The 21,710-nt window shown below is 43.7% G+C and overlaps 2 protein-coding genes across 5 annotated transcripts; one reads left to right on the top strand and one right to left on the bottom strand.

Annotated features, from left to right (window-relative positions):
• Positions 1 to 1,917: 1,917 nt before the first annotated feature.
• CEP19 (centrosomal protein 19) lies at positions 1,918 to 5,759 on the bottom strand. The gene is made up of 3 exons (XM_006037085.3): positions 5,615 to 5,759; positions 3,753 to 3,954; positions 1,918 to 3,024 (listed from the first exon to the last, which is right to left on the bottom strand). The coding sequence occupies exons 2-3, from the start codon at positions 3,880 to 3,882 to the stop codon at positions 2,663 to 2,665; spliced, it is 492 nt and encodes a 163-aa protein (XP_006037147.1). The 5' UTR covers positions 3,883 to 3,954; positions 5,615 to 5,759; the 3' UTR covers positions 1,918 to 2,662.
• Positions 5,760 to 5,803: 44 nt separating this feature from the next.
• On the top strand, positions 5,804 to 19,139 carry PIGX (phosphatidylinositol glycan anchor biosynthesis class X). 4 transcript variants are annotated; one of them, XM_006037084.3, is made up of 8 exons: positions 5,804 to 5,936; positions 7,145 to 7,232; positions 8,843 to 8,906; positions 9,435 to 9,576; positions 12,936 to 13,149; positions 15,736 to 15,836; positions 17,852 to 18,052; positions 18,730 to 19,139. In XM_006037084.3, exons 2-7 carry the CDS (start codon positions 7,163 to 7,165, stop codon positions 18,005 to 18,007), a joined length of 747 nt encoding a protein of 248 aa, XP_006037146.1. In that variant the 5' UTR covers positions 5,804 to 5,936; positions 7,145 to 7,162; the 3' UTR covers positions 18,008 to 18,052; positions 18,730 to 19,139. The 4 variants fall into 4 exon arrangements, with proteins under 4 accessions (XP_006037146.1, XP_025049320.1, XP_025049322.1 ...); XM_025193535.1 differs by lacking the exon at positions 5,804 to 5,936 and adding an exon at positions 5,965 to 6,011; XM_025193537.1 differs by lacking the exon at positions 5,804 to 5,936 and adding an exon at positions 6,305 to 6,339.
• The last annotated feature ends 2,571 nt before the right edge of the window (positions 19,140 to 21,710 follow it).

Below are 21,710 nucleotides of genomic sequence, written 5' to 3'. Positions count from 1 at the left end.
CCCCCTCAAATTCATTGCATTACACTTGGCTTTAATCTCAGATCTCTACTACACATTTTTCTTTGCTTTTTATTTTTTGTCTTCATATACCTTGGAATGGTGTGACTTCATTTGAGACGCCATTGAGAAGTTGCATGCATTTTAATACACTCATTATTTGGGGAAAAGGATACAAGTGCCATATAAAATGGTGTTAAGTTGTAGTTGTTTTTTGTGTAAGGCAGGATGTCACACACTGAAAGGGAAAATTCTGCCTAGCCCGTGGAATATACTGTGGGAACTTCTATAACAATCATTCTTTGCAATGGGATGTTCTCATCTCCATGGCAACTGAGGACAGGTCAAATCTTTGCTCTAAGCCTGGCCTTTAGATAATATTTTTTTGTCTAAGCAGTGCCAATCGTTTTCTGCCTTCCTATCACTTAAATACACACCTTATTTCAGAAAATTAATTTGCTGAAAATGGAGAAGAGAATTTTATGGTTCATTGCATGGAACAGTTTATATTCCTTGGGCCACATATTATTTCTCATTAAGTCTCTCCGAAGTCCAGCTATATTCTTCTGCATGGGATATGATATCTACACTGATCACAGGTTCTTTGGACCTGAGAACAGGTAGCATATACAGAATTTAAAGAATGTGTTCACCAAAATTGTTTGTATTGAATCCGGACAAATATCTTTATACACTGATTTGCTGTGTTTTTCAGCTGGAGGCAAAATAAGATTTTTAAAAAAAATTATATAATTTATAATACTATATATAAGGTATTATATATTTATATTATTATAAATAGGTCTCTAGTTGGAACTAAAGGTTGTATTGCATGGTAAGTTAGATTATGGAGTTTTCTGGTGGCTCTAATTGCTCCTCCTTCTTGTTTGCTCAAAGCCATGTTTCAAAGGGGTTTTGGCAATCAGAGGTGATTGGACAACTGTAAAAATATCATCTTCATCAGAAAGGAGGGATGACAGACAATTTGTGAACACCCATGTCAAACTCCCAAGTCCAAAATGGTAGTACTTTGAACTGAAATCTCTTCTTGTCATAGCAATGGCTAATGTGTGACAGTCGTAAAGGCTAGGTGATTCTGCTCACTTTCATCTTTAGTAGATCTCCCGGAAGTTTATTTTTATCTTCCAGGGAGGAAAATGCTGCAATGATGGATTTCTGCTACTTCTGTCTCTAATACTGATATCCTTAGGACATGTTGAGGAACCCAGAATCTAAAATAGGATGCAGTCCATTATTTGTTTGGTTTCATATTGCACGGCATCTTATATCTTCATCAAAATCTCTTGAATCAGCTTTCTTGCTTCATATGTATGAGAGAGACTGCTGTACCCCTAAGCTGTTGCTCTATAGGTTTTGTTAATAAACTGGCTGTGTTTTAATTCAGTTTGTTGCAAAAGGATAAATTTGTTCTTGAAACAATGAGTGAATCCTCTCCTGATCATCTCAAACATCCATTTTCTTGTTCACTCCTAGATGGGAGATACCCAAACTTGGGGGAAATCCAGTACCAAGAAGACTTTGGAGTTGGATTATTTTCCAGAGACTCCCAGCATTGATCTTCCAAGTTCTCAAGAAAACATAGTAATTAGGATCAAGTAATGCCAAGCAGTTTAGAGGTAGAAAGTGATGCAAATGAAAGCCTTGGGGCTAGATAAATACTCACCTAGGTGGAAAAATTTCTCTGCAGCAAGCAGACTGCTGTCTGGGAAGTCTTTAGCAGTATGGTTGTACAGAACAACACCTTGCCCCAACCCCAAGGAGCTCCCCTCTAGTAGTGCTTAAAACAGCTTTGGAATAACAATGAGCTAAAGACTTTATCATTTCCCCCCCTCCCCCCTTTAAAAAAAAAAAAAAAGAAAAGAAAAGAAAGCAAGCCTGAGAAAAACAATTTAAGGCAGATTGCTGCAGAGCTAGCTGGTGATCATTTCTCTAGAGTGCGTCACTGGACAGGCGCGGGGAGCAAATCATTCTCTTTGTATAAACTCTCAAGCACCACATTTCCAACAGTACTTTCAAGATTAACATGCTTTTCAAATATTTTGTGTCTTGAATACAAAAAATATACAGTAATACAAAACTGAGGTTACAGATTTAAATACAGCTCAGGAAATCTGGAAATAAGGTTTGCATGGCAATATTGATTTGTCCACAGAGCAGAGATTAAATTACATAAACACACCAGTAATAATAAATAGTGTATATGTGCAAAAGAGGCTGCTTGTTTCCTTCTGAGCCAAATGTAAAGATTTACAACTGTAATATTATAAAGACCAAAGTGAAACTGAATATAAAGAAGTAAAACTGATCGGTCTAGTTTCCTTGCTAAAGTTGACTGAAATATGAACAAAAAATAAGAGATTTAAAATCATTTCACTTTATAGTTACAAATCCACAGATTCTCTTTAGAAATATAAATAATTCATATCTTCTCAATGTCTCTTTCATCAAGCTTCACCTAAACACCATTTAACCAGTCTTAAGCACCAAACTGTTTAAACATCATTGGCATTGATTTTGTAATTGCAAATATAAAGTATACCGCTGATGTATTTTATAAATAGCTTTGCTGGTTGATACAGTAATATAGATAAAGTAATTTGGCGCTCTCTGAACACAATGCCCATCTAAGCAGCCTTGTCCACTGTCAGAACCCTTCATCTGACTCTGCGTCCCAGCCACAGGATTCCACCTGTTCATCCTGTGGGAACACAACCTCAACATTGTAGACGAAATCTGGGTCATCCTTCTTCTTCCTATTCTTTTCAAACAGCTCATCCATGATGCTTTTCCTTTTGGCCAGCTCCTTGTCATCCAGCTTGTTCATGTCCTCTTCTGGGTCAATGGCTTCTTCCCTCTGAACCTGTTCTAAACTCTGGGCCAAACTCTGTCCCTTCAAGTGTCCTTTCAGCAAACTGTATAATTTCTGCAGCTGCCGCAATGAGACACTTTCCAGGTAGGCCTTATGCCGAGGGTTATTCTTCAGTTGTTCTGCAGCTCTGCTGCAATCTGAAAAAAGATCCCAAAGGAGTGCTTGAGGCTGTACTACTTCAACACATACTGTTTCGTCAAAGCTCTTTCTCTTGGGGGGAATGCTCCTGCTCTCAGAGTGCCACTATTCCATTTGAGATGTGGCCTTCCAGGTCTCCCAAGGCTAGACAGCGCTAGGTATTCCATCTCCAAAAAGGAGTCTACAAACTCTCCTGCAATGCTGGTGAGAAGCAGCCTATCGCTACTCAGTGAAGTACCATGTCAACAACCCACTCTCCCCTTTGCTGTTTTGGGGAAGTGACCTACAGCAAGGCTGTCCAACTTCTCAGTGGTGGTAGGGGGGCTGCATGCTGTGTGGGTGCTCCTGCACTGCACAGGTTTCCTGTCTGCCCTCACCCCCCACACTGTACCATGCTGCACTGTGTGGGTGCTATCCCCTTGCTGCACCATGCTGTGCTGAGCAGACCTCTGCTGCACAGCAGGTGACCCCTGCTCTGGCACCTCTGGGCTCCGCAGGAGGCTCTGGTTCATCCTATCTCCCCCAGCTGTAGGCTTCTTCAGCCACTCTGGGGGTGTGTGCCACTCTGCCCAGCTCCCACGGTGGGTGCAGGCAGGAGACTCTGGCAGCAGCAACAGGAGAACAGAAGTGGTGCCTGGACTGGCAGTCTGTGACCCTTGGGTATGGCCTGAGGGCTGCCAGTTCGACAGCCCTGACCCGTGGGATGCTCAAATTAAATGTACCATACCTGAAAACTTGGAGAAGTTTCGGATTGGCATGATGCGCTTGCGAGTTTTCTCCTGGTTTTGGTCTTCGTAGATGACGATAATGGATGGGGGCTGAAAGTGGATGCCGCATTTCTTTGCTGTGCAGGTCATCTCAGCTCTTGCTTCCAGCTGATTCAAGTAAAACCTTAGAGAGCTCTGCTAAGGTGGATGTTTCAGCATGCCCTGCAAAGAAGAAAGGAAAGTGTGAATGAAACTGGCTTGGCTGCAAAGAACATAACAATGTGTGTAAGTCTCATTGTCTTCAGAGGACTTAAAGGTTTAAGTGCTTTGCTGAACTGGCTGTGGTGAGCAGGGATCCTGGTTTTCCCTGAAAAAAAAAAAAATCCCCAATTTTCAGATTAAAAAAAGTAACCCAAAATCCACATTTTTCCATGATTAAAATGAAACACCATTTCATTTTAATCACAAAAATATGTGGATTTTAGGTTACTTTTTTAAATCTGAAAATTGGGGATTTTTTATCAGAGAAAACCATGATCCCTGCTGATGAGTATGACACCCTACTGCTCATTTGCAGGTTTGTCACTACTTTACTTCTGAATCTGGACTGTTCAATTATCCTATGCGTACTACAGTGTTTGTGCTACAGGCAAAAGAAGGGTACTGGGCAATGAAATAATAGCCTAAAGATAGTTTCTATTAAAAATACATGGAAAACATCATGTAACAACAAATGAATGTAACGATATTGTAACAAATCCATGACCATTTGGATCAGTTAAAAAGTTTGGGGCTTAAGTTTCAGCTCCTCCAGTAGAAAAATCAGAAACCCCTGCTACTGCAGCTAACAGTAAATCTCTGTCATGTTGTTAGATGGGTTCTGTCATCTCTAAATCCAATTTATACAGAGAAACGTGTCAAAAGTAGTTTCAGGTACTGCTTGTTACCAAGTCCTCCTGACAATTTTGGGATTTTACAAAAGCTCTTTTCAATTAAACCCCTGCCACCTTTTTTTCTTGCTTGTTGCCATATAAAGACCCACAGTACAAAAGGTTTTGATCCCACAAATACTCGTGCATGTGTTCAACTGTAAATGTATGACCGGTCCCAATCAAATCAATGGGGTGTATCCTAGGTTTCAGGTGAAGCAGATGGATAAAAGTTTGTAGGAATGGCATCTAGCTTTGTAGAGCTCTGACCCTATGATCAGCTTTGCCCAGAAACGAACTTCCTTTGCAAAATCAGATAGGAAGCAGGAACACAGTGAAACAGCCTCAACATAAACAAACTGAAAAAGAAAATTAAGAGAAACCCCTTTAATCTTTCACTTGTCATATATAAAAGCTGAGATACAATGACTGAATTTGAAGTATCCTTGTAATAGTTAAAATACAATATTATGGAAAAGATTTTAAATGTTTTTAAGTCGAGAGTCTTTTATATAGAGGCTCTCGCTGTTTTTGAACTTGAGGCACCTCCATGGGACTTGAGACACCCCTTGTAGGACTCGAAGCACCTCTCATGAGACTGGAAGTGCCCCCAGTAACTCTTGAAAATTGAGGGGAGCCCTATTTCAAACCTAATCTATTATCCTGCCATGCTGCCCTCCTTGCAGAAAACCTGGGCAGTGGGTGCTGGGGGCAGGGACAAGCCTACGTCTGCCTTTATCTGTGTAAGTATCTCCTCACACCTGGAAGCCCCCTTCAAAGCATCTCGTGGCCCACCGGGCTTCTAAGGCAGCTAGATGAGAAACACTGCTCTAATATATGCACATACATACATACATACATATACACACACAAATATACATAGATATATGTGTGCACGCGCGTGTGCTTGTGCATAGTGTGTAGGCATATGTGCGTGCGCACGTGATACGTACGTGATGAAGTCGCGCTCCTCACCCCGCGGCCCCAGGCGCCCCGCGGCCCGCAGAAGGCGCACACGCACCGAGCAGAGCAGCCCCGGACACAGACCCTGGCGCCGCCGCCACCCTCGGTTACCATGGCAGCCGTAGGCCCCCCTCGGAGCTGCCCTGTGCATTGCCTGACCGGTAGCGAAGGACCGACGACCGCTCTCCCCACCCTCGGACAGAGGCCGCTCGGGGTGGCCGGGCCTCGGTGCGCTCCGCTGCGCGGGAAACCGCTGGTCTAAAATCAGGCATTTACGGCGGGCTGCCATGGGGGCCTCTGCGCGAGGAGGCGGTGAGTGCGGTTGTGGGCGCGGGGAAGGAGTGGCGGGGGGCTCTCTACTGTCTGCGTGGCCCCCCGCTCAGAATGGTGCGGTCCGAGCCTAGCCGGGGGGCGGCGGGGGCGCTCTGAGAGCCGGGCCGTCCCGCTAGCCCGCACCGGGCACAGCGCGTCTCGGGGGCCGCTCAGTAACACACGCACATGTGATGCATACATACATGTTACCTATATACACATGGCAATCGGGGCTCGTAGTAGAGATGGTATCTTTTATGAGACCAACAAGATTTTTGCAAAAAAAGTCTTCTTTGCAAAAATCTTGTTGGTCTCATAAAAGATATCATCTCTTCTCTGAGTCCTGATTGCCTTTTTCTCCAGAGCAATACGGCTACAACCTGGATACCTGATATATACCTATGTACGCACGTATGTATATAATACGTGTGTATATGTATGTGCTTTTGCGTGTGTATATGTGTTTTTATGTGTGTGCGCATGCGTGTTTGTGTATAGCACAAGCATTCGTGACCCCAAGTTGACTTCGTCAGGTGCTGTGGAAGGCTGTGCAGGCAGCAGAGTACAGTATGAGACATTACAATAGAGAAGGCAAGGGAGAGGGGAGAGAAAGAAGGACTGGGGAGACGGTCAAGGCTGGGAGAGAAAAGCAAAGGAGCAGGAAACCCGTAGGAACAAAGCGGGTGACAAAAGCTAATTCCAGTAACGAGATAAGCCCTAGTCCCTGTTTAAACCAGGCTGAACACACTCCAGTCTGTGGATGATTTCTTGTTCTGCAGTTTCTCATTCAAACTGCCTGTTTTCCCATAAAAAATTGGCAGCCTGAGAAGAGCAATCCTGAGGGTAGTGATGGAGCGTCCAGGGCGGTTGAAATGTTCTGCCACAGGCCTTTGTGTCTTTCTGCAGCTGATGTCAGATCCGTGTTCATTCTTTTTTACACGTAGAGATCGCCCTGCCTGCTCTTTGTAGACAGCAGACAGGCATTGTAAGCAGCCGATGGTGCTTGTGACATTAGTGGAGTTGCAGGTGAATGAGCCTTGGACGTTGCGTGCCTTGTTATTCGGTCCAGTGATGATGTGGTCTTTACTGATGTGGGGACGCAGCAGGCATTTGTGTCACTTATGTGCCCAAGTGCATGCAGGGGTGTGTGATCGCAGGCTGTTGCTGCTCTGTGACTGTTCCTTTGCTCAGCGTCTTTTTTGTTGCAGGTGGAGCTGGCAGGTGTGATGCGGGGCCCTTGGAAATGCAGCCTCCCAATCAGCGTGACCTGGCTGCTCTGCCTGGCAGGACATTGGTGTAAGCAAAGCAGCTCAAAGCATCAATATGTTTATTTAGCAAGTGGAGGAACAAACGGGGATCAGGGGTTGGCAAGCTATGGCCCTTGGTCTGCATCTGGTCCATGGACATGGGGCTTTGGTGGCGGGTGTTCCTCCTGTGTCACTTCAGAGATAAGCATTGGTTGGGTCTTGGTTGGGTCTTGATTGGGTCATCTGGCTTATGACCTGGGGTGGGGCATTCTGGCCGAGAGCCAGGAAAGGTTGCCTAGTCCTGATCTAAGTATCTGGTAGTTTGAACAGTTGGAATGTAATTTGTATGCCCAGGATGAGAGAGGCTGTGACATAATAAAAGTGAGAGAGGCTGTCTAGCTTTTTGCACTGTGTATAAAGGAATATTGTGACCAATCAGTCTCTCCTGAAATAAAATGCTTGAGCACACAAAGAGCCAAACGTATTGGATTAAACTGGTGCTGCTGCTTGAAGTTAGTGGAGCTAATTGTGCTTTCATCTGCAGTAAATTTCACCTATATTCTGTTAAGCCTTTTGCAACCAGGGAGATGCTTCTGCTTCTTAGTTATATGTATAATGCTGCTTCTATATTGAGCTAAATTGGAAATAAAGTAACAGTTTCTATGGCTGCTATGGCCTCCAAAGATGCTGCCTGTTATAGGGGCAGTCTCAAAAAATTGTATTAGCTCTCTTCTTTTTTATGTTGGAATAACTCAAGAATGCTAAAATCATGTGAAAAGGAAGCATACAGTCCTGTAAATATTAATTTCTGATTCCTGGTGTTGTGACTGTTTCCCACATATTTCACAGGAAAGATTTTGCATGTGTGTGTAGATATTGTTGGAACAGCATCAGTTGGAATTAATCACTAGGGGTGTTTGAAATGTTCATATAATCAAAACCAGGGTATCATCTACATACATGTGGTTTCTTGCTGTATGTGTGTCCACATGAGCATGCACACACAGGCATGCTTACAAAAACGATCACAGAAATCAAGACTAGACTAGGATAAATCTGTTGGATTGCTCAAGGTCCAGAAGAGTTATACTTCATGGTGGACCATATGTTTTGCACAATTTAAAAACAAATTTAGTCTGATAATATGATATCAGGCATCAGTAGATGATTAGAATTAACTGGATTTATATACAAACAAGTACTGTAATTCCTAGGGGGCTTTTGCCTTTTCTTCAGCTGATTATTGTAGCGTGGTCAGCAGTTTTGACCACAGCTGTCTAGTTTAGGGTTGAACATCTGGAATCCTTTACAGACATTAGGCAGCACAGGCTGTTGTTTAGTTAGACTATAATCCTGCAAGAACTTGTACACATGCTTCATTTTAAGCACTTATTTGTTTGCATGTCTGAGGACTAAGTCTGGAAGCTGGAGGACCAGAGGGAATTATAGGGCTCTGTCTGCTTGTCTAGTGACCTAATAAAGAAACCCCTTTATAGTGAGTCCTGTCACTTAATTTTATGAATGATTCAACAGCTGCTGCCTTCAGATGCATAATAAGTTCAGACTTATTGGAACCTTCTTAAAGAAGTCATGGGATGGTAGTTGTGAAAATGTAGGCAATGCTGTAATCACTGTAAATGCCTATTTTCTGTGTCCTAGATGCACAGGCCACTTGTCCTGATATCACTGTGACTCGAGAGGTTCTCAAAGATGGATTTCACAGGTGAGTTGACTGTAATCTGTTGCTCAGATAATGCATCGGTTTACTAGTGTGCCACTTTACAGCCTTCCTCGCTGTATGTTTCTGAGTGGTTCCATCTGATGTGTGTACCACTGAACCCAGGCACTGCACTGAGATTACTCATGATTAAAGTTAGCTGTGTATATGATTTTTGGCAGGATCGGGGTGTAAATATTTCACAGACATTAATCAGTTACATCAGGGTAAGACCATGAGGCCAACATGTAAAATGTATTTAGTATCTTTTGAAACAGTTTATAGTGTGTAAATGGGGAATTGAAAAATAAAGTAGTCATATTGATTGTCAGAGATGAGGAAATAGAATAAAGTATTGTTCCCTAAATGGAGAAGGGCAAACTCTCTGTATAGAGAAATTACATTTTTGCTATTCTTAGAACTTACTTTAAAAAAAGCACATTTAATCTATGTGTGTTTGAGGTGATCTATCTACAGTTTCGTAGAGTCATCTGAAATTTGTGCATTCTTTTTTTTACCTGCTTTTTTTTAAAGAGACCTACTAACAAAGGTAGAACTTGGAACAGTGGGTGAGGACATAGGATGTTGCAGTGTGGCGATTAAAGAACAGCTTCCAGCAGGACTCTATGTGGACCCCAATGAGCTAGCATCATTACAACAGCACAATCGAACTGAGGTAAAACATGTAAGGGGACATGTTTTTTGGCAGTGATTCATATGTGCAAAGCTGATTTCTGGATAAAGCAAAATGTCTGATTTAAAAAAAAAAAAAGAAACGTTTCATGATGTGAATCTTTGAGGGAAATGGCGGGAACTGACTTGATACATTAGAGTGAAGATAAAATTTCATCTGTCAGCAGAACCATTCCAGTGTGGCCTACATCTCCCAAAACAGAACTCTGCTTTTTGAATTAAGGCCACGGAAGAGCAAATATTATTCTTTTTTTTTTTTTTTTTTTTTTTTTTGCATATGAGCAATCATCTCAACTGCTTTTTAGTATGTGACTCTAGGCTGAATGATCTGTAATAATATCTATTCTCTGACAATCAGAGAAGCCTTTAGGCCACACAGATATCTTTTTGGCAGAAGGGGGGCTGCTTTTTCCCTAAATTCAAGATGAACATTTTCCTAGTTAATTTTTCTATCTCTGGAAAAGAGATGCTCAGTGCTGTGGAATGGCTGTCATATTTAATCTTTTTCTTACCTTGTGTTGGGAAAAGATCTCTGTACTGTGATAGCATGTTTTCTTAGTTCAGCCTGCTCAGTGCCACTTGTGCAAATTGGTACTGGGCACTTAGATTGGAGCCATTATTTGGTGGATGAGTTTGCTTTGAACTTGACCGTTTATATATTTGTACCCATTGGAAATATAATTAGGGGAGGGGATGACGGCCTTATGGAAACTGGAAAAAATATATACAAACAAAAGAATAAAAGTACTGTATTTTTTAACCTATCTTCCTGGCGAACATCAACCAGCTTCCTCATATACCATGGAGGGTTTCTAGAAAAGAAGCCTTAGACTCTGAATTGCATGAGGATGTCATAGCTGCATGTGTTTTGCATGGCTGAGCAGCCTGGCAAATCCTGTCCAAGTTAAGAGGGAGCAAGGGTAGTTGAGAAGGCATTGCATTTCTGCTGAGTGTTCTGCCTTCACACTGTAGAAACATCAGCAAAGGCACCAAGGCAGCAAAGGATCAGCCTAGGTGAGGATTTGTATGATCAAACAATAGATCCAAGCTGCTTAGCTTTCATAGCCTTTATTTCATCACTGCTTTCTTTGTACCTCTCTGCTATTTGCAGTCTACTGAAGAAAGGCTGATCTAGTCTCCTCAGGAACTGATGTCGCCATGGTGTCAGGGCAGTCTCCTTGGTTGTCCCATTCAGCCTACTCCTAGGGGTGCAGGGTGCTCTGGAAGATCTGCCAGAACTGTTGGTCCTTGGGTGGTTTCTAGAAGAAATGTAAATCCTTTATAATTGGTTGGGCTCATATTGCATGTGAGAGGCCATCAGTTTCTGGGAAACTGCACCCCAAAGTTCGGAAAGCAAAACTTGTGTCACGTGTGTGTTAGGCCACAGTGGGGTGAAAACTGCAGGGCTGGTAGCTCTTGCTGAGGTCACAAAGCCTGCCAAGTTTCAAGGAGATAGGTGCAGGGGTTTGGGGGAAACTGCACCTCAGGCTGCAGACAAGCAAAACTCGTGACATGGGTGACATTGTGTGAGTTAAGGCGCAGCAGAGTGAAAGCTGAAGGCCTGCTAGCCCCTGCTGAGGCCAGGAAGCCTGGCAGCTATCGAGGAGATAGGTACAGGGGTTCTGGGGCCCTGGACCTCTAGCTGCTGACAGGCAAAACTTGTGACATGGGTGCTTGTGCAACTGTGTCTGTCTTGGGACATGGGGTGGGGGGACAGAGACAGGGACACATGACTACTGCAGGCCTGGCTGCTAAGCTACTGTGTTACCAATCAATCATGATTCACATAGGGACCAGCTCAATACACAGTAGCTAATAGATAATGAGTTAATGAGCAAGGCTTAACACGTACAAAACCACAGAGTAAGGAGAGGAAATAATCAATACAGACAATCAACTGCCCCAAGACAAAGACAGTTGCACAAGCACCCATGTCATGAGTTTTGTCTGTCAGCAGCTAGGGATGCAGGGCCCCTGAACCCCCCTGAACCTGTCTCCTTAACAGCTAGCAGGCTTTCTGGCCTCAGCAGGGGCTAGCAGGCCTGCAGCTTTCACCCTGCTGCGCCTTAATACACACAGTGTCACCCATGTTACAAGTTTTGCCTGTCAGCAGTTTGAGGTGCAGTTTCCTGCAAACCCCTGCACCTATCTCACTGAAACACATGGCAGGCTTTGTGGCCTCACCAGGGGCCACCACCCCTGCAGTTTTCACCCTGTTGTGGCTTAACACATACACATGACATGAGTTTTGCTTTCAAGAATTTGGGGTGCAGTTTACCTCAAACCCCTGTGTAGGCTTCATGCTCTCCACAGAGGCTACCATCCGTGCACATTTCCTCTAAATTGGACAAAAACCAACAAAGTTATAGATATTTAATTGAGTCCCCATCATACCCTATGGGCAGATCTCTGAACTGGCCCCGAAGCTTTGGAGCTGATTCGGCCAAATCGAAGCGAGAAACCGATTTGGAGCTCTGAATCGAATCACTGGCATCCAAATCGGCCAAATCTGAACCTGAATTGAATAGTTCCCTATTCTCACATGCCAACTGCTGAGTTAGTTCTTCATCCAGGATCATGTGGAAAACAAAGAATTTAAGCACATGGATGAGATGAAATGTATAGGGTATTTGAAATCCTTTGAGATGGAAGCCCCTTTGTGGAGGGTGGAATGTTGTGTTCTAGAATCGGAAAGGTAGGGTGGCAAAGGACCTTGGGAAGTTATCTAATCTAGCTGCTTGTGCCATAATCATCCCTTTCTAAACCATCTCAGCTGAGGATGGATGGATTGGGGTTTGTGAGACACCTTTGCTGTTCTTGGCTTTGCTATAATTGCCCTATACAATCTCTGACAAGTCACTTGATCTGTGTGCCTCATCGTAATAATGATTATTCCCTTCCTCCCACCATGCATTTGTCTTGTCCATTTTGATAGTAAGGTGCTTGGGAAGAGGACTGTGTCCTCCTAAATGAACATACAGTCCCAGTGAGGTCCCAACCTCTGTTGGAACCTCTGTAATATGAAAGGTAGTGAATGTAAAACATCAGTCCAAATTTGTCTTGCTTGTAGTTCCACTGAAATCCATAGACACCACAGGGATGTAATCATTGTATGTAGAGGCAGCAAGATTGAATTAGACCCATTTCTTTGTCACCTCGAGCAATAAGAATTTCTAGTGAGGTAATTGCCCTCTTTCTCTGCCAGGACATTCTAGTGGCTCCCCTCAGCAGGTGGATTGTCCCATGCATGTTCATTCTCTGTACTGCTACCGGTGTGTCTTGCATAACATTCATTCACCTGAATTGTGATTGTGCCTTACCCCCCTAATCCCTCACTTGCAGGCCCTTATAGTTCCAGATGCTGTTGATGTGGAAGCTCCAGAATACTTGGCCACAGACCTTGTTGTTTTCATTTACATGAAACCGGAGCCTCGATGTACTCACTGCTTTCAAGCCACATTGCCTGTGCACTGTCGTTACCACCGGCCAACAGAGAATGATGGGAGAGTGCCTGCTGCACTGAAGAATCCTGAAATACTGATCCGCTGTCCTGAAAGTGAGAAATTCTCCTAACTCCTCTTTCAATGGGAATGGGCAGTGCAGTCTGAAATTCAGACATATAGTTGTCTTTTGGGACAGATCAGTGGTGGAGATAAATTTGAATAGTTATTTTAAAAAGGAGAAAATAGCAACAGGAGAATGGGGTAAAAAAAAAGTTTTACACACTTTTGAATTAATGCCACCTGAGCCCATTAACATTTAGCTGTTAAACTGTCTGAAATCGTAGCATGACCATTTCAACCTCCGGGTGATCACCTTCCATCCTCAAGAGAGCTAGGTCTCTCAATATCATTCTCTCAGCAAGGATTATTGGTAGGCAACTTGATTCTTCGAAAACCTATATAAATCCTGATGGTCAGCTGTTTGCTCCCCCTGTTTCCACAGTACCTTGGGCCACTTGTACACGTGCTGGGGGTTTAGTTCTCTCTAAATTGAAAAGGTAGGCTTTTAACTGGTGGGTTTTTAATTGTGTCGATTAAAAAACCACTGTTTCAATTTAGGGATTTTCATCACAGTGATGGAAGTAATGGCCCCATCAGCTCACCCCCCACCCCCCTCCTTCCCCTTCCCCTGCTATGGAGCGAGCAGGCTCTCCTGAAGGACAGGGGTGGGGGGGAAAAAAGCAGTGAGGGGCCTGATCCTTGTTTTTTCTGCTGGAGTCTGCCTGCCACTCCCGTGGCTGGGGGCAGGCAAGCTGCCGGCGCGCTCTGAGCTGCGGGGGGCCCCGGTACTTCTCTCCATGGTGGCAGTGCCCCCTGGAACAAACTGGGTGGGATGCCAGCTCATGGGTGGTGCCCGAGGGATGCCGGCATTGTGGAGCTCAGGGGCTGTGCGTCCTGCTGGCGGCTCACTCCCCAGCTGTGGGAGATGCAGGCAGGCTCCAGGAGAAACAAAAAGGAAAGATCAGGCCCTGTGTGATCCTGCCCATGTGAGCTGCTACTGTGGCAGCACCCCCAGGGGCTGCCCAGGTGGGGTGATAATTGTGTGGGTGCAGCCCCAGCTCGCAAGCAGCACCTGCCGGATTCATCGATGCATGGGGTGCTGGAAACTCGGACCCTGTGCACTGTTCTCTGCTGCCTTCCTGCCACCTGGGACCACCTGGAAACGGGCTGGCTGCCTTGGGAAGGCAGCAGAAAGGCAGCTGGGTGCACTGGCAGTTGGAGAAGGCAGTGGGGACAGTGCACAGGGTACTGAAAGCCCGCCTAACCTGAGCTTCCCCAAGCACCATGCGCTTCCAGCGCCCTGTGCACTGTCTCTGTCGCCTTCTCTGGATAGGGCCCTTGTACACATGAGGAATGTAGCTGTAATTTGTTATGTAGCAAACAAAAATACATGGGATGTGTGTTAGTTTGCTACGTAAAAAAGTCATTTAAATCGAAATATGCTGCCAAAGGAATACACTGTTATGGGATTTAATCATAACGTGCTGCCGAATGTGTATGCTGTTATGCAATTAAATAGTTAAAAAAGGCAATTCAACCACTAAAAGGGGCAATTTCCTTACATGTACAAGGGCATTTTACTACATGTACAAGTGCCCTTGCATTGCAACTGATGCAGGGCCTGGCAAAATCTACACAAATAAAGGGGAACTGAATTACTATATATACTTACATATACATGCATCTTCCCCTCAAAAATTAACCTTCCAAGGTTGAGTTGTGTCTTAAGTGGGGATGTGGATTTTTCTGTCCTAAATAGAAACATGGTGATGCTATAAAATGGCTGATGCTTTTTTTTCTTTCTCCTCTCTCCAGCAGCTGCATGGAGGGGGAGGGATGGAGTCCAGCAGGGGCAAATTGAGAGAGGGTACAGTGGTTGGTTGCACTTTGATCCTTACTCCACCCAAAGTTTGATTCCTGCTCCACCTGATTCCTAACTGCTTTTCACTTAACAGTATAAATGTTAATGATCCTCTTGCTTTTTTTTAAGGCTAGCTTGATTCCACTAATCAAGCTAGCCGTTATTCAGCGATTTTGCTGTCTTTTACCTGCTTGTAGTCTCTCTTCTCCTATTTCACAGCCCTGCATTCTGTTTTTGGCTCTATTCAAAATCCTATATCCATCCATGGAGTTTGGACTTCAGCAACAGCTACAGTTTCAGCTGAGCAGCTAAGCGACACTGACATTTCAGCTGTGAAAGGGTTAAAACTGTAGTTTTTGCCTGAGTAGAAAAGGGAAGGTGGGTGAGATGAAGAAGAGGCTCTGTCCCTGCGCTATATGGCCATAACTGGAAAAATATTTTTCTCTTAATTCAGCCTTACCACAAAAACAAGGTGTATGTTTTATTTGGGGGCATATGGTATGTATTAAAATAAGGTAACACTTGCTTATGTTCCTCCTTTCCAATATGCTGAGCCTTAGGATTCACAGGGGGGACCTGACAGTACTCATTTGAATCTGCAGGTTTCCCAGTACAGTTCGGTCAGTGACCTTCATGTAATATTCTTTCCCTTGGCTTTTAGTGAATAAGGTTTACCATGCTGTTGTGATAGATGAAAGTCCCATGGGAATGGAACTTGCAAAGCATGTTGCTCCTCCTCAGTCAGATTCTTGATGTTGCATATTTCTGCTTTTCCTAGGTTTCCCACCAATGAAGTGTTGGAAGCATTCTCATGTAGAAGCACCCTGTTCAGTGAGAACTGAGTCCACTTGTCATTGGAACAATGTGAAGTATAAGCCTGTGAGTTCATATTTATTATGTAGTTCCTTGGTTCATAGATTCATAGATTGTAAGGCCAGAAGGGTCCTTGGAAAATCATAGGGTCCAGTCCCCTGCACCAAGCAGGAAAGATACCTGTTCTGCCTTCATTTCACCTGCTGACGTGTGTTCTTAATAGTGTCTAGTATATTTTGGACTCCTGGCAACAGTGGAGTTGGGGAGTTGGGATGAGGGTTGAAATCCACTCATGCCCAACTTGCTGTAATGCCTGGAGACTTCCCTTTACTCTTCCTTGGTGATTGTTGCCACTTCTGTATACATATTTCAGTGACTTTGTGCTGAATCCTTTGTTGGAATCTGCCATTGTTGCTGATGCTTTAGTGGTGCTTTACTTGGAGCTAAGGATGCAACAGTTGTTGGTGTGCATGAAGATTTTGCTAATAGTTTGAGGAATGAGTAGAAGATAGTGAATGTACTTGGGTTGATGCTTTGTCTGAACAACTGCAGGGAAAATGACCTCTGAGAAAAGCCATACATGCCTATGTGGATATCTCCCTATAAACTATGTCTCTGAGGATGATGTATTTCTCTTTGTTACACCTTTATCAAGGTCTAGATATGAGCCCTAGCCACCTGGGACTTTGAGACTCAGCAGGGCTGGAGTACTGTAGAAAATGTGAACTGAGACAAATCCTGATCAGTAATTTAAAACAGGGATGTTCAGCCCCCAGCCTGCAGGGCAGATCTGGCCCATGGCACCATGTCATTTGGTGTGCGAGGTTCCCCACAAGTACAAATTTGGCAGTGGGGGAGCAATGGCACTGCTCCCTTATTGCCGAGTTTTCAGACCCATGGGGAGCCCCAGGCCCTGCATATTGAATCAGCTGCCTGATCCCAGTGTGCAGGACTGCTGTTGGGCCCCAGGGCCCAATCCCAGTGCGGGGGCTAGGAGGGGGAGGCACCAGGCCCATGGGGTCCAATCCTGGCAGATGGCAGCTGGAGGGGCAGTGTCAGGGCCCCATCCTGGCATGTGGGAGGGGAGGGTGCCAAGGCTTCTGGGGCCCAATCCCAGTGGAAGAGGGTGTTGCCAGGCCCTCTCAGGCTCAATCCTAGTTTGCCAGGCTGGAAGGGGGCAGTGCTGTGTCCCCCAGGGTCCCATCCAAGCAGGAAGGGGTGTTGCCAGGCCCTCTGGGGTCCAGTCTCAGAGGGGCAGTGTCTGTGGGGCTGCATCTGTCATGCATACCAGCTATGGCCCATTCATCTGGCCTGTGGGCCAAAAGGTTGAGACCACTGATTTAAACACTTGTTGTATTCAGGAAATCTGGCTGTGATCGGTAAAGAATTTGAAGAAGGTAAAGAGTTTGCATCTTTTTATGGCTTGTACTTTATTTGGAAAAGAAGTCTCTCCCTTTTTAACAGGGAAATAATAGGAATGTCAAACTTTGCTCTTTGGTTTTGTTGGAAGACTTCTTGGCATGTCTTAAATGATTACTGTTCTTGCTAAAAGGTCTTTCAGGCTCTCCTGCATCATAAAAAGTGAAAAAAGAACACACCTTCCTTTTTTTTCCCTTTAGTGGTCTCTGATAGCTGAGCTTTCATTCCATAAGCTTATTCCTTTAGGCTCTAAACAGACATTGTCCTTGGAATGGGATCAGCTGTGCTGAGATGCATCCTGACACAACTGGCTTGCTTTATTGGGTGACACAGATGTTGCCCATTGTCTTAAGATGGGATGTGGCAACATGATGCGTGTGTCCAGGGAATCCTTTGCTGGGGGATTCTTGGGGTGTACCTCTGCAAGTAGGGAAACAGCCTTCTCAGGTTTGCTTTCTGGATTTTAATACCAGGGCAGAGGCAAAACCTTTGAAATGACTAGTGACAGAACCTGAGCAAGCAGAGCTATTAAATGAAGCAGAGGTTGTTCAGAAGCATGGAATGAACAAGTATGATGCTTGTTTAAATAACACCTAATGAAAATATGAAGCAGTTAAAATGTAATGATTATATAGGTTTAACACCCACCTGTCTCTTCATAGGTAAATAAGGAACTGATTCTGCAGGTTCCAGTGGGACTCAAGCAACACAGTTCCTTAGTATGTGCAGTGACACTTCTTACCACAGTCTTGTGTTCGAGTCTGGTTCTTGCAGCCGTATGCAAACATGGTCACTTCTTCCTGGTGAACTGCTCATAGTGAAACCAAACCTGGCCTTATTGTATGAAGCCATATGGATTGAGAGTGAGTATTGGTTTCCTATTAAAGTCTCTATATGTGGAGTGTAGTTTACTGTTGTTTGTTTGTGTTATGGTTGTGCCTAAAGTCTGTTCTGAGATCATGGCTCTTTTGATCTAGGCCCTTAGAACAAGAAAGGATTTCTATATGGGTGAAACACAATTGACCCCTGTTTGATAGAACATTGAATGCTGTTAGTTGCATTTAGGTGACTTGAAATTGGCATTAAAAATTTGGAAGAGATGTCAAGATATTTATGTTGTTAATTAGAAGACGGATGAATAACTCTCAAAGCTAGTGAAACAGTACTGACTTGGAAACAAATGTTTGGAAGACTGGAGGGAAGTCATTAGAACTGTTGAGAAATACCAGGAAACAGAGAGAGGAAATTGCTTCATTGGTGGAAAAACAGAATGGCTCCAGGTTAATAGAAATGTCTGCTCTGTGCTTTTTTTGACAGTAGGGGGCATTGTGAGCATACAATATGATTGTGGGGAAGCCTTCTGTTTCCTGTATGGCAAAAGGTTATTAAATCTAGGTAGTTCTTTTTATAAAATTACACATGCAATAAAAAGAGAAAGTCCCTGCCTTCAGCTTCTGTTTGTCATATTTCTTTGTGTGGCCTGTATTTGACCAACATGGTCATCTCATTAGCCAAATCAGCCTTTCATTATCTTCCACAGCTACAGCCTCTGGATCTCATGGGCATCATTTTTCATCTTCTGCTGAAACTCAAAGAGCTCATCTTGTGACTTCTCCTACTGCAGGTTGACAAGTGCTCCAACCCTGGTTTCTTGTTCTCCCTCAATTCAGTGCTGGATGATGATGGCTGTGTCTACTTCATGCACTACCTTGGTTCACAACTCCTTTTGCATCTGTTTGGGGAAAGGGAGAAGTTAAAGAAAACAATTGCAGATAGACTTTGTTACCTATTTACAGGTTTCCCTCACCAACTGAGGGGGTTAGGCTCCTGAAAGTTTCCATGGATGGCAAAACTGTGGTTGGTAAGACAAAAGGGTTATGGGAAAAATAGGGTATGGGACTTGAATATGAATAATAAAGGAACATACAATGTATAAAAATCATTGTTTATATTCACCAGACTCTCTACATGTGCTAGATGATTCAACAACTCCTTTTGTTTCCAAGGACATCACTTTCCTTGCTCTCTTCACAAATTGCTCACCTTCACCACTCACTTGCTTAGAGGCCATGATTAAGGGCAAAATGCAAAAATCTCAAAGAAATTGGAAGAAAAATGCAGAGTACCTGCAACTGGATGGTTAATAGTGTGAAGCACAATGCGAGACTGTGTGAGTGAGGAGATGGGAGCGCCACAAGTGGCTAGCAAGAGCGCGGGTTGTTTGAAATGGCAGGTGGCAGGCTGATGCGTGGGCATGGAAAACCGTGGTTACTCAAAACTGTATACCATGGTAGCCAAAATGGTATATAGAATATTAAGTGTGGATACTCAAAACTGTGGCTGGCAAAACCGTGGCTGGCGAGGGAAACCGATAATATCTGAGCAGCTGGACTGGGATGAAATCAGCTCTGAGCTATTGTTTAATTTGTCCTTGGTTGTTTATTTTTTTAATTTCCAAATTTGAGTGTGTTTTTGTGCTATTTTCTATCCACACACGTGGTTTATATTGCAGACTGATCCTTGGACTTGTACCATCATGAATTACTGCCCAGCTTTGGCACATGGTTCTCTTTTAAATGTTTCTTCCTTTTGTTTTTTCAAAATCACATTAATGTCTGATAAATCTCAGTCTGAACCATTTTAAATGGGTCAGTCTGCCTGATAGCATCATGCAATGAAAACAAATGGGTCAGTTTCTGGAAGAACGGAAAAAAAATACCTTGAGTGGTAAAACATAAGGAGCATATAGTTGAGACAATTAAGTAATGACAGTGTACTAAGACTGTAGAATGGAGTCCATGATTATAAACTGAACTAGGAGGGACTGCCTTCTTTGCTTTTAGTGAGTTGCATAGGTGAAAGTCATTGTTGTCCTTAAGGTGATGGTTTGTATGAAATGAATAACTAGTATTTAGGCATACTTACAGTGATAGGCAGATCTAGGATTTTGAAAAGGGTGGTACAGGTGGTGTGGTTCAGCATCACTTTGAACACAACAGGTATTTTTTCCAGTTAAAGAGAAACTAAAAGATTTACTAATGTGCTGCAGACCCAGTGCTATATTAAAGCTAGATTAAAGCAAAAACAAATATAACATTTTTAGAATATATACTAATATGCAAGCTTATATATTAAGTTTAAAAAACAAGATGAGTTAAGCCAAAATAGTCCAAAAATTCTGTTTTAGTAGTCTTGCAGACATTATAATTAATTGTACATCTTATTTAGATTTGTTAAACAAAATGTAGCCTTGAGCATCTTGATAGTTTAGCCAACACTTCATTGTCAGTAATTTCCACACCTGAGTTAATGTTCACCTAAGCAATATTTCTGTCTGACTTAAGGGTTTTAGCTAGAACTAAAAATGGTCTGCAGGCATATGAAGTAGAAGAGAAAGATTACCATGAACAATTAAAAGACAGCAAAATTGCAGAAGGAAGGATAACTTGATTAATGGAAATCAAGACCATTTAAAAGGAAAGAGGTTCACTAATGCTTGTGGAGTGAAGATAGATTAGTAGGAATCAGGTACATTGTAGTGAGCCATGAAGTCATTTGACTCCCTCAGTACTGCCTGAACAGAAATTCTGCTGTCTCCCCCATGCAGTTTGTCTTAAAGTTTGAATGGAGAAGAAATCAAAGGGGAGTGCAACTGCACCACTGCACTCACTCCCCATGCCCCCTGGATCCTCCCCTGACTGCAGTTTAGTTAGATCCTGGTTTATTGGTGCATATGTAGCATGCAGCTGGATATACTTCTTAGCTTTTCTAATGGTTATGGCAATTATTTCAATGTTTAGTCAGAGAGAAATGGAGCACTTCTGCTTTTCTTAGCAAAAAGGCTTTTTTATTTCTGAATTTCTAGCAGAGATGGGAATTTAATTATGGAATTAACAACATGTATTAGTATCAGGGTTAGTCTTTAGAAGGTTTAAGCAAGTTTAGTAGCCAGGGGACAATACTAATAATGGTAGCATTTTGGATTCCAAGGGTGCATCCAGCCCAGTGTGCATGTGCCTGTGGCAGTGTCCCAAATCAGTTTGAGATGCTGCAAGAGGCACGCTGGGACCAAAAAAAATTTCCTGCACTGCATATTTGCAGTGCAGGGTCAGAATTTGATACTTGGAGATCCAGGTATCAAAAAATACCCTGGGGGGAAAAAAGTGGGACAGGCAACTGAAAGCTTGGCTCTTCCACAGAGACGCTCTGATAGCCAGCCAGAGTGCAGGGCAAACAGTGGTGCAGGCTGCTGTGACCTGGACCCGGGCTATGTTCCAGGTAAGTGCGCGGGCCGGGAGCGCCCCGAGCCCTTTTTCGCGCTGCACGCGGGCTGTGGCCAGCAGCCCGGGCACGTGGGGGCGGAGAGGGAAGGCCTTCGCTCTGGAATTGGGCACGGACGCGTATCGGTAGTTTAAAAGATTGTTTACTTACACCGAGATGGCAATGGTGTAGGCTGGAAAGCTTGATTAAGTTGCAGTTACAGACAGACACAACACAGACGGTCTCGTGGACTGCAGAACA

Source organism: Alligator sinensis, unplaced genomic scaffold, assembly GCF_000455745.1.
Source record: "Alligator sinensis unplaced genomic scaffold, ASM45574v1 scaffold863_1, whole genome shotgun sequence".
NCBI classification, from domain to species: Eukaryota; Metazoa; Chordata; order Crocodylia; family Alligatoridae; genus Alligator; species Alligator sinensis.
The sequence above is the reverse complement of the archived record's forward strand: the minus strand, read 5'-3'. Positions and strand labels throughout refer to the sequence as shown.

Bases quoted from the DNA above. Each gene is read 5' to 3' on its own strand.
- CEP19 (XM_006037085.3), bottom strand. From the start codon at position 3,882: ATGACCTGCACAGCAAAGAAATGCGGCATCCACTTTCAGCCCCCATCC. The intron at 3,025-3,752 runs GTATGGTACATT...ATCTTTTTTCAG, and splicing joins AAACTTCTCCAAGTTTTCAG to ATTGCAGCAGAGCTGCAGAA.
- PIGX (XM_025193534.1), top strand. From the start codon at position 6,933: ATGGTGCTTGTGACATTAGTGGAGTTGCAG. The intron at 8,907-9,434 runs GTGAGTTGACTG...TTTTTTTTAAAG, and splicing joins CTCAAAGATGGATTTCACAG to AGACCTACTAACAAAGGTAG. The intron at 15,837-17,851 runs GTGAGTTCATAT...GTCTCTTCATAG, and splicing joins ACAATGTGAAGTATAAGCCT to GTAAATAAGGAACTGATTCT.